Source organism: Alexandromys fortis, unplaced genomic scaffold (assembly GCF_014885135.2).
Source record: "Alexandromys fortis isolate MF-2015 unplaced genomic scaffold, M_Fortis_MF-2015_v1.1 scaffold_172, whole genome shotgun sequence".
Lineage (NCBI taxonomy): Eukaryota > Metazoa > Chordata > Mammalia > Rodentia > Cricetidae > Alexandromys > Alexandromys fortis.
In genome coordinates, this window is record NW_026068061.1 from 3,512,784 (window position 1) to 3,525,190 (window position 12,407).

The window sequence follows — 12,407 nt, forward strand, 5'->3', positions numbered from 1 at the left end:
AATGCTGAACTTCTCTTAATTGTACCCCACTTCCACTCTGAGTTCAGCTTTGTGTTACGGAAAGTAGTTCTGAGCACTGGGGCAAAGGTCACTGGCATACAGGTAAACATAGGTAAACACGTCTTTCTCTGAGGTTCACTTCCTAATATCCATGACAACTAAGGAACTGAGTGAGATAGTGTAGTCAACAGTATCCCTGCAGGCCTGTGACCTAAAAGGCTCCTCTGGTGGCTGCCTCCAAACACTGAAACATACCTCAGTGTCTTTTTTTTTTCCCCCTGCAGAACTGTGCTAATTGAAAGCATAGGAACTGGTAGGCGTCTGTTTTTGCACTAATTTTGTGCCAGCATTTTGATTTTGTTGTGTTTTGTTCTTCATCCCAGTTGTTTTAACTTTCAAAGTCCTAAACACTGTCTTCAGATAGAAAATCACCTTCACAAGATCAGCCAGCTCAACATTCTTCAACAATTAAACGTCCCCAGCGATTTCCTAACCAATAACCAATTTGTTTTTTATTTTATGTATCTATTTATTTTTTGAAATAGTTTCTCTATGTAACCATGCTGGGTGTCCTGGAACTCACTCTGTAGACCAGGCTGACCTAGAACTTAGAGATCTGCCTGTCTCTGCCTCCCGAGTGTTGGGATTAAAGGTGTAAACCACCCACTGACCGGCCAGATAAGCCCCTTTATTCTTCTTCACTTGTTGGCTAATGGAGGAGGACTATGAACTTTTCTCGACATCGAGACAGGGTCTTTGTGTAACTGCCTAGGCTATTGTTCTACCCTTGAGCTAAATCTCCAGCCCCTCTCAGAAGAAAGAGAACTGCATAGCTATGCAGCCATATGGGCAGGAACCCAGCAGAACAAACAAGATACACAAAGAGTACCTGCGTGGTGCTTGGGTGCTATTATGGGATAGTGAGCTCTTACCCCTTCTTCTAATAGGTAGTTCGCTTCACTATTGCTGTGAAGAGACACCATGACCACGGCGACTCTTATAAAGAAAAGCATTTAATTGGGACTTGCTTACAGTTTCAGAGATTTAGTTTATTTTCAGCATTGCTGAGAGTATAGCGGCGTGCAGGTAAACATGGTGCTGGAGGAGCCAAGAGTCCAACATCTGGATCCACAGGAAGCAGGAAAAGAGAGATCCATTGTGTCTGGATTGGGCTTCTGAAACCCCAAAGCCTACCTCTCCTGGTGAGATACGTCCTCTAACAAGGTCACACCTACGCTAACAAGACTGTATCTCCTGTTCTCTGTCAAGTAGCACCACTCCCTAATGACCAAGCATTCAAATATATGACCCCGTGGGGACCGTTCCTTTTCAAACCACCTCAGTAATATTTGTGATTAATATATCTGTAATGTAGCAAAATATGTTGTAGAGGGAAAGGAATCCCCTTTGAATAATCATTTGAAATCTAGAGTAAAGGTAGAATTGTATGAAATATAAATCATATTGATAACTTGTTACGGTGATGCTGGGCACAATTGGCTTTTTCTAGTCACTAGTCCTTTCATGACAAACACACCCAGAGAGATGTTTTTAGCTGGTCCTGGAATTTTACCAGACACTTCCCAAGTTTAGCTGTGGCTGTTTCTGTAGCGATGCTTGATGGCTTCTCATACAGGGTCAGGCATTGGGCTTTAGAGTCTTTTTAAATTTTTTTTTAAATCATCCTTTTGCCTACTGGGCACACGTTAGAAATCTAGGTGTGTTTAATAGATGAACGCATGCATGATTTGTGGAGCCAGACTCAGGTGTCAGGAGGTTCCCAGGAACTCTATCCTCAGCAGTGTGATTCTCTTTGGCTTTGCTAAGAATGCATGCTCTTCCTTAAATTAATGTTAGGTTTCTGAATCAGCAAACCCACAATATAAATCAAAGAAACATTAGAATAGAAACCATAGGTGTGGGTGTAAGTCAGCTTGCTTATGGCATTTGGATGGGTAATATTCTATAGTGGTACAATATTCCAGCTTTGAAAATATTTGGGTTATTACATGCTCACTGCATAGGAAGTTTCTCTAACAGTTGTCTTAGTAAAGCAAGGTTCAAAAATGCCTTTGAATCCTTAATCTTTCTTAAGGCTTTATGCTTCTGAAGAAGCAAGCATGTAAGGATTTTATTCATTAAAAGCTCGAATTAAACATTATTATTGCCAGGTCGATACTATTGTTCAAAAGAAAAAAAATTGTATGAATCATTCACCAATCAATCAATTCTGTTTTTTTTTTTGGGGGGGGGGAAGCAGATGTTACAGCAGGCAAAACATTTTATTTAAAGTCAAACAAATGTTTTTTTTTTTTTGGTTTTTCGAGACAGGGTTTCTCTGTGGCTTTGGAGCCTGTGCTGGCACTAGCTCTGTAGACCAGGCTGGTCTCTAACTCACAGAGATCCGCCTGCCTCTGCCTCCCGAGTGCTGGGATTAAAGGCGTGCGCCACCATCGCCCGGCTTGTTTTTTGTTTTTATATTCATTCAAATAAATAGAAATTTGTATCATTTCTTTACTTTTAACCTCTTTTTACTACTTTCCTATATTAGGAATTTAATGACTATTTCAGTAGTTATGCCCATCATGTCTAGGCATGTTACTAGGACATACTGTAGAGGAGGCACAATGTTTGCAGTGTGTTTACTCTGAAGTGCATCCGGTGTGTTTAGCAATTAATGCTGGTAACAATGCTGATCTTAGTTGAATTATACTTGAAGTGAAGGCTTCCTAAAAACATCCCATGTGTAGCTTATCACTAGGACCGGATAGCATTTCTCTGTGTCTGTTTTCTGTAGTCAAAACAGACCAGTCTCCTGTGATGACCAAAGCTTTTGATTCATATCATGTGTATCATTTCAGCTGTGAGCACTCAGTTGATTCCAAATGAGGATTTTATAAATAAAGCTGTTTTTGCTAGGAGATTCATTAACAATACTGGCTTGTGTTGTTGCTATCATCATCATCACTACTAATGCTACCACTACCACCAGGGAATATTTTTTGTTATGGCAAAATACATGTAAAATAACATTTTAGCACTTGAATAGTTTCTTTTAAAATTTCCTCTATTTTTATTTCATTGATATAGGGGAATGGAACATAATATATTCACACACGAACACCTCGTCTTTATTTAGTTCTCTTTCATGCTTCTTTTTATGATTTAATTTTATTTTGTGTGCATTAGTGTCTTGCCTATGTGTGTGTCTGTGTAAGGGTGTCAGGTCCCCCAGAAATTGAGTTACACACTGGGAATTGAACCAGGTCATCTGGAAGTGGGGCCAGTGCTCGCAACCACTGAGCCATCTCTTCAGCTCCCTCCATGGTTCATGTAGAGTTTGTAACACCTTTATCTTGGTGACTCTTGTGGATTTTTTTTAATGTGGAAAGTAATTTATAGTTTATGTTTCTTAAATTTCCATCACCTCAGCTATTATTTGCCAGCAAGCATGTCACCTAAGGACTGAGACAGATAGCATTATTAGTCGTAGTGTATTCCATATTGATCTTCAGTAGTTAGAGGAGGGTTAAAGCATTAGATATGCCTTGTGTATGTGTGTATAGCTGTGCATACATCCTGTTTCCCTCTGACTTGAAATGGCTTTGACATGGTCAGCTGTCATTCCCAGGATTCTAACTTCCTTATAATAGTCGAGTATTCTTTCAGTCTGCAGACCTGGCAGTTCACGTGTGTTTTTACCACACAAAAAGCCCAGCACTACTTCAGAGACCTTTTATAATACTAATGTCAAGAATTACAGATTGAAGGAATGATATTAAAGATCTGTCCTTGGTTTAATGGCTCTTTAATGGACTTTTGAGGACTAAGGAACATTTGGAGACTGGGAGATTAGGTGCCCAGTGACCCCAAACTGGGAATCTTGGCAGCTGTTCTTAGTTCCAACCTTACGATGACAGGGCTGCACTTAAGAGAGTAAGGAGAACCGGGCAGTGGTGGCGCACGCCTTTAATCCCAGCGTTCGGAAGGCAGAGACAGGTGGATCTCTGTGAGTTCAAGGCCAGCCTGGTCTGCAAGAGCTAGTTCCAGGACAGCTAGGACTGTAATACAGAGAAGTGGGAGGGGGCAGGGAGGAAGGGGGAGAGGGAGAGAGAGATGCAGAGAGAGAGAGAAATAAAATATCTTCTTGGGACCTTAGTCTAAGAGACAGAGTCTTACTGAAGCTGTCATATCTAGATATCATCACAGATGAACTGTTCTGGATGAACTCAGCTCATAAATGAACCCACACAATTTTCTACTTGTGTGTGTGTGTGGGTGTGTTTCTTTTCTTTGTTCCTTTTATTTAAATAGTGGTTTTCCTACAACATACCCTGATCATGACGGCCCTCTCTACTCGCCCCAGTTCCTCCCCACCTCCTTACCTGTCTAGATACCATCCCATTCTGTCTGTCTTTAGCAAACAAAAAAGGTATCTAAGAGGTAATTAAAAAAATAATATATAAGCAAACAAAAGCAAACATCACAATGTAACAAAACAAGCACACAGTAGAAAGAGAACCCAAGAAAAGGCACAAAAAAAAAACAGATAAAATCAGAGACCCACCCCTTTGCACATTCAGGAATTCTATAAAAACATAAAACCTAAAGCCGTTTTATATATATATGTGTGTATATATATATATATATATAAATGGTCTATAGGGTAAAAATTAATAAATAAAATAAAATGGAAACAAAATAAAAATTTAATTAGCCCTGACTTGACATGAGACCAGAAACCTCCAAAGATGCCATTGAGTTCATTTTTTTTTTTGACCATCTACTGATTTTCATGTGGAGAGCTCAAGACTCAATCAATCTGATGTATAATACATTTGGTTTCAGTGTCTCATTAACAACTACAAAGATACATTTTCTTTCAGATTTGTTATGGGACTATTTTAAGTGACTCGTCTTTAAAGAATAAGCACCCATGGGCGCTTAAGTCCTTTCGCCCTCAGTGTTACACTTGGAAGTATCTACTCCAATGGGGATGCCCTATCTTTGGAGTCAGATCACTGGAGTTTAGGCAAGGTCTTTGTAGCAGCCCAAGCCTGACATATGCTGCATTCTTATTATGGTTACTATTGGCATTCTCCTACCTAAACTACATATTTATCCCTTCTCTTTGTTAGCAATATATTTACTTTTCCCAAAGCATACTAAAGTGGTTTCATGCAACTCTAATTTAGCTCTTTTTATTATGAGACAGCAGTAAAATAATTGCACAGTAAACTTATTTGTCCCTGACAATTAATGTCTTGGGGAAATCCAGGGATGGAGTGAAACCAGGCTTTTTTTTATTTTTTGTAATTATCACTGCAAGCTTTCATAAAATGATCTCTATAACCATAAGATAAAGTTCACGTATAGCTGTCCATATTGATTAATATTATGAAGGCCAAAGTATATTAAATTAAGACTGGTTCACAGATTGTGGCTGGTTTTATTCTACATGTAGTTGGTTGGAATTGTACTTGCTGTTGACTTAGGATATTTTCATTGAGTATCACCTCATCACCAAGTCTTAGCAGATATTAACATTTCCTCAGATGTCACAACTGAAGAGAGTCTTTAGATCATGGTGCATTCAGAAGCCCTGGGGATTTTATATGTGATGAGGAGATGCCATGCTTTTTCCCTCTCTTCAGAGGACGTGGGTAGTGCCTGTGATGGAGAGATATACTTTAAAGACTCTTTCAGGCCCAGAGAAGCATCTGTGCCCTTCCTTTACTCAGAGAGTCATTTGAGAAAGTCTTGGTTGAGAAACTTGCTGATTGTAACCTTTATAGACTGGAGAAGTCAGTAGTTTGCCCACGTAGGGAATGGCTGCCCTGAACCTGGTCCGAAATCTGTAAGTTCTGTGTTAGAAGCTGAAATGAAGTTCTTGCAGTTACAGACTTTGTCCTGATTTTGTTTTCCAGGGCCAGCCAGGGGACCAGGCTGCTCTCTTTACTGCACAATCACGGCCCTCCCCTCAGCTCCCTCAGTATCCAGGGCTGCAACAAGCACAGGTACCCATTGGCTTTGAAGCAAAGCTCCTTTCTTCGTGTTTTAATGCCGGTTGTTGGGAGTAGGAGATCAAGGAAACTGGTTATCAACTAGATCAAGAAAGTGCTTCTGCTTCACAGTCTCAGAACAGTAACTGTTGAATAAGTCTCAGGAGTGCCCAGGAAATTCCTCAATTAGAAATGTAAATAAGTTCAGACTTTTAGTCTGCTGATGCAAGATATTGGAGCACTTGAGCCAAGGCGGTGGGACACACCTTTAACGTGCACCCAGAAGCAGAGGCAGGAGGATCGAGGCGAGCCATGCTTATATAGCTCAAAGTTAATTAATTAATTGTTTAAGAATCTCAGAGTTGTTGATGATGTAATGAATAATGGCATGATTTGCTATAGAAGCTTACATATTCAAAAGTATCTTCCGTGAGGAATCACAGTAGAACAAGGTAGTGGGCCCATGAGTCGGGTCACAGTACAGGTGCTGTTGGCTCAGTAGCTGTATGGCCTGTGTGCTAGCTACGCTGAGGTATAGCTTCCTCTTTGTAAGATCAAGAGGAAAAGATGTAGGATTCCAGGTGACACATGGAATCAACCTATATATACCCAGAAAATGTTCAGGAAGTGGTGCGCTTCACCTTTAAAACCTGCCGGCCTTTATCCATCCCTCCCCTTGTAGTTTTGTTGTTTCTGCATCGTTACACCCTTATGCCTTTCCTTTTATACAGAAAGGTCTGGTCCGGCTAGGCTTGTCTTGGGGCTGGCAGTTTATCCCGTGTATACAACGGAAAGGAGAGCAGTGTTTGGCTTACAGGGTCCTGAGGCCGGTGCATGTTTATTGTGTATCACGCTTGTCTTCAGAGTCACGGTCCTTAAGCTGCTTTAATATGTGGTGTTCCGAGGACCCAGAGAATAGACTGCCCTCTGTTCAGTGATTTATATCTTGCAATCCAGAAAACTCCATGTGTGTCTTTTATGTGGGTGTCAAGATTTAGAGAAATAGGTACTTGTATCAAAGGGATAGCATGCCCTGTACTTTAGATGACAGTGATACTGCTTGGATTTTGTTGGATGTTGCCGCCATCTGTGCACTGAACATGTAGCTACCTTGCTGGTTATTTCTATATAAAAGGTGCCTTTCCTAGTCCAAAAATAAGCAACTCAAAAGCCAAATGAATATTTAATTATTTTGAGCTAGAGATTTCTATGAAATCACTGCCCTACCAGCCTGTTCTGTGGGTTTCTGACCAGATTTTGTTTGCCTACAGAGTATCCATCCCCATATTTTGAATCATTAGAGCCATTGCTAACCATGAATTTCAGGCTGGGCTTCCTGTTCCCCCGCATTTCTTAGTGGTGGGGATCCAGGTGCTAAACACAGCACTGACTTCTCCCTTTGTGCCTTCCTGCAGACCATGCCCCAGGGCTACACCATGTATGGGACACAGATGCCTTTGCAGCAGGCAGCTCCGCAGCAGTCTGGAGGTGTGGTCCTCTCCCCCAGCTACAACTCCAGAGCCTATCCGGCCGCACATTCCAGCCCAGCGCTGATGGAAAGACTCCGCCAGCTGCAGCAGCAGCCAAGTGGCTATGCGCAGCAGCAGGCCTCGCCGTACCTGCAGCCCGTAGCTGGCTCTCAGAGGTGATACCTGTTGAAGTAATTGCAATAGTAAACCCTCTCGGCCTTGGGTTTGTTACACTTCTTCCAGGCATTTGATACTGTGACGGTTTTTGAGCTCCTATATTTGCGTCCTGACATCTCATTTTTATCAACATGCAATAGAGGTTCCAAATTCTTCCATTCGAGAACACCGTAGTTTTGACTCGCTTCTTCCAATGTGTACTGTTTTAAGATTTTCAGATGACACCAGTGTGTTAGTGCTAGTGTTCTTCCTTTTTTTTTCCTTTTACTCGAGAGATTTTTTTTTTTTTTTTATTAAAAGTGTTCGATAAAACTATCGATCGTTGTTAGCAGTGCTTTTACTAGAATCTGCTGCTCGGAACCGTACAGTTTATGTTGTAGTACTAATCGCAGATGGCGCTTGACAGAGTTTTGCTCCAGCTTTGTTTCTCTCTTTTCCACCTCAGCGATGACTCACGCTAGACTCCCCTGGTTCTTGTTCGAATCGCATCCCCTCCACCTAGAGTGTGTCTGTACTGCTCATCGTTGTAAGCTGCTGTCCATGCATGGCTAAGCTTCAGTTAATTGAAATTGACGTAGCTTTCAGTTCTGCAGGCACGTTGATCATATTTCAAGCGCTCCCTAGCCAGCTGTGGCCGGCATGGCTAGCTTTGAGGTTCGTGGTCTGTGCAGTGACACGGAGACCCGGTGTTTGTAGAAGCTCCATCTTCAACTAAATGTTCTGCCATCTCTCGAAACGCTGTTGTTTTGGCCAAGGAGCCCTGCGGTTTTGTTTAGCTCTAAGATCTGATAGTCGTGTAACTAGTCCTAGTCACTAAAGGCCACTTCACTGGATGGCACAGATAAAAACCATGACCATTAACACATTATCCAATCCCATTGGATAATAAAGTGCAGAAGAGTTAGGTTGGTAAAGTTCTACACTGTAAAGTGGATCGCAGCTTAGCTCCCATGTGTTCTGGTCAGTGACTACCTACACATCTGCTCAAGGTAACTGCTGTCTGAAAAGTAGGGAGGTGGATGGTAGCACATTATGGGAAATAAGCTACTGTGCAAAACGTGCTCTCCCATTTTTATAAGTAAGTCGCAGCATGTCAAAGCTCAGTAACCAGAGCTTCGTTGCTCGAAAATTCCGGGTTCAGATCTTACCTGTGCCGTTTGCCTTTTAGGTGAGCTTAGTGATCTCTTGATCTTCCTTCATTTTTAAAGTTAGATAATAAAGCTACTGGCTCACAGGGATATGTAAGGAGTAATAAAATACTACTGTTCAGCCTTTCCACTCATGGCCTGCTCCAAAGTAAATAGTAACTTATTTTGCTTATTGCTAACAACTGTTTTTTTTTTTTTTTTTAAGAAGTAATTTCTGTATGATTGCTACTTGGTCTGAAGTAGTATGCTTACTATCTTCTTTTTCTTCTTCTTCTTTTTTTTTTCAATGTGGTCAGATGTGTTATCTGATCCTCTGGCCCTTCCCCATTTTTAACTGTACACATGATTACTGAACACGAATTGTTTCTTGGTGGATGTGTGTAAAATGCTGGAGGCACTGATTGACACTTCAATGGTACGCCTGGTTCCTGAACACAAGTTGCATTATTCTTTGCCAGACTGAACCACCAGGCTCTACAGCAGAGCCCTCTGGTGGGCGGGGGAATTGATGCTGTGCTGACTCCCGCACATCCCACCCTCCCCTCGGTGCCCCTGCCTCAGGACCCATTGAGGCCCAGACAGCCGCAAGTTCGACAGCAGCAGAGACTCCTCCAGGTATGGGGCAGGGAGGTGAGGGCAATGCCATCCCTTCCAGTAGTACAGACACAGACTCTCATAATGAAAGACTCTCTAGACTGAAGTGTTAAGTTCCAAGGAGCCCTGTGTATTTGACACTAGCAACTTAGCTAGTACTAGTACACTGTAGTTCCAAGAAGGTCGAGTTTTCTCTGTACCTGCCAGGCCCTGAGCAGGAGACTCCATTTCACACAACCATTTCCCTTTCCCAAAGCTTCAGGGGGCACGCACATGCTTTAGTTTAAATGTGGACCTCGCCTCACCTCAACACTGATGGACTAAAGACCTACACTTTGAATGCAAAATTTTATACACACGAGGGAGAAATAGATAGGAACAAACAAACCTTTCCACCATTTGATGTCCGTAACATTGTGTTTCTATCACACTTCTGCTCTATTTAAGCCACGGGGTTAGAGTAGCAGAGATCACATCCTTGGAGGGTTCTGTCTTCGAGTCCAGAGGGTATAAAGACTTGACACTCCCTGGTAAACAGCCCCTCCCTCAGCACATTCTTGTTTCTGATTTCCTTGTTCCAGTATACGGATGAGGATGTGGCTCATTGGCAAAGCTCCTGCCCGGCATACACAGGGCCCTGGGTTTAATACCCAGCACTGGAATGAAGGAGGAAGAGAAAGCTGGCAGTCTGGCTGTTATATTAAATCTGTGCCAGAATTTTCTTTTTTTCATTATTAACAAGTGATGTTTTTGTGTCGGAGATTTCTTGAAAAGACTGTTAAGTGGACTCTCTTTTTGGTCCAAAATGAGATGCAGCTTTATTTTTATGGACCTACATAGAAATACTGGGAGATTTGGAATCTCATGGAACAGGGTATATATGTGGGGAGAGCTATCTATGCTCTGTGAGGGAAACAGGCAAGAAAGCAGTCATGCAGAAAGGAACACAAAGGAAATTGTGTGTCTCAATTCTCCATTGGAAAGAGAGAAAGAAAAAAGTAGTTCCCTAAGAATTTAAACCATGAGCCCAACTGCAGTTGAAGTCTGAATGTAGTATGATCTACAAAATTGTAGTTGATTGTATCTAAACGTAAACAAGGAGAAGTCAAAACAAACCCTCTAGAACTGAGCTCCAATTTATAAGGTGGTTATTATCACATCCTTATTTTGGATATACTATTTTGAAAGTTGTGATACATTTTAACAATATATGATAACTGGTTTGGGTTAGTATAGACTACCAATGTATAGTCCTGTTCATTGTATAGATGCTATTGCCAAGGTGGAAAAAACAAAAACAAAAAAACCTACTCTTGAGTTTTGTCATTAATAAAATGGAAAGATTATTTACCCGTGTATCAAGGATTAAATAAGAAAATTCAAGTAAAACACTGGTTTGATGTTATTTCCAATATTTTTACTAAGATAGCTATTCAACAGAGAATGATATGTTCTTAATCCACCTTTCTACAAGTTTGGAAATTTTTTTCATGACAGCTCCTTGAATATCTCTGTTTTAAGATTTGTTACGTCCAACTCACCAAGGAACCTTGTTGTGCTGCTTACTTATCTCTCTCTGCCTTCCAAGGGCGTTTTCAAGGTTGCAAATAAGTCATTTCCTGACTAGGTGACATGTTCCTTTTCCCCCTGTTAGTGCATGCCCCAGTAATATTTCTTATCAACAACATCCATCCCCCTGGAGATAAAGAAAGACAGGGAACTTGTTCCTGTGTCTCAACTACATTTATTCCTCTTTTTATGATTGACTGCTGGCATAAAGAACAAAAGTCATCAATCGAGAAGTTCCTCTTTCTTGAAAGAGAACCAAGTGGACGGTGGCTTTTTATTGTAATGTTTCTGGTTCAACCTCCATTGTTTATGTTGAGACTCACCCTATGTGGACCTTTGCTAGGATGGCAAATCTACAAACACTGCACATCTGACAGTACCTAGTTGGTGTTCTCACTCTTTAAAAAAAAGTCAAGTAATTGGGGGAATAATATGTAGACAGGTTTGAAAAAATACATATAAAGAAAATCTAGTCGGGTCATCAAAACGAAGTATTTGGATGGAGTAATTAAAGGCCACTAAGCGAAGATTTTTTTTATTGTTGCCTTTTCACGTGATGCATACTGGGTTTCTTCTGTGACTTAGAAGTGTTTTCCAAGAGCTGTGTGTTTGAGCCAACTTAATCTGGACATACTGTCTAGTTTCAAGCTGCTAAGTCATTTCAGAATTTCTATGGGCTAGTTCATAGTCTATAAAAAATAAAAATGGACTCCAAAGCTATCCCCCTAACTATCAGAGAAGATAATCCTTGATGGGTGTCACCTGGCAGTGTGAGAAGGTAGCTTGTGGGTCGCCAGGCAGAGGATGTGAAAGAAGTAGAAACAGTAAGTGCACAGGATGTCCCTGGACAGTGAGCACTGGCTGCCAAAGGAAGCCAGCTTGAACTCGGGGTGGTCTGAGGAGGTTTCTTGGAAGAGTAGATTCGTATCTTACACTTGAAGGAAGAGCGACATTTGACAAAGTAAAGATGGAAGACGAAAGGGTACAGTCTTGCTTCATATAATGCCATTTCTGTCAGTGACTGACTGGTATGACAGTGATCCCTGCAGATTTTAGTGTAGCTAAAGCACTCCTTTACCTCATGACGTCATAGCCTTCATTAACATCATAGCATCATCACAGCACACTGCCAATGTGTTTGGAGATTTCTGGCGAAAAGAAACCTTATCCCATTGCCAATTATTTAAAAGCATCACAATAGTTAACGCGAAGTGCTTAACACTAGAGAAGAATCATCGCCACCGCCCCATGTGTCTGCATATTTCCTATACTCTATATGGTTATTTTTGGAGGATAATCCTATTTACCGAAATACCTTTCATTATTGGAGATGTGCCTCGGTAGTAGAGCGCTTGTCTAGGATGCAGGAGACCCTGGGTTGGGTGTTGAACACCAGAGGTTCAGTCTGTGGTAAACAGCATGTTGTGTTTTAGGGTTTTAGCAGCAGC

General features: G+C 41.4%; 1 protein-coding gene across 7 annotated transcripts in view; it reads left to right on the forward strand.

Annotated features, from left to right (window-relative positions):
* The window catches only part of Med12l (mediator complex subunit 12L), a 301,518-nt gene that overhangs the window by 276,086 nt on the left and 13,025 nt on the right, over positions 1 to 12,407 (forward strand). For 5 of the 7 annotated variants that reach the window (XM_050120211.1, XM_050120205.1, XM_050120209.1 and 2 more), the window contains 3 exons: positions 5,928 to 6,017; positions 7,418 to 7,647; positions 9,255 to 9,411. In XM_050120211.1, the coding sequence (XP_049976168.1) occupies positions 5,928 to 6,017; positions 7,418 to 7,647; positions 9,255 to 9,411 (477 nt within the window). The remainder of the gene's footprint in view (positions 1 to 5,927; positions 6,018 to 7,417; positions 7,648 to 9,254; positions 9,412 to 12,407) is intronic. The other 2 variants (XM_050120208.1, XM_050120210.1) reach the window with 1 other exon arrangement.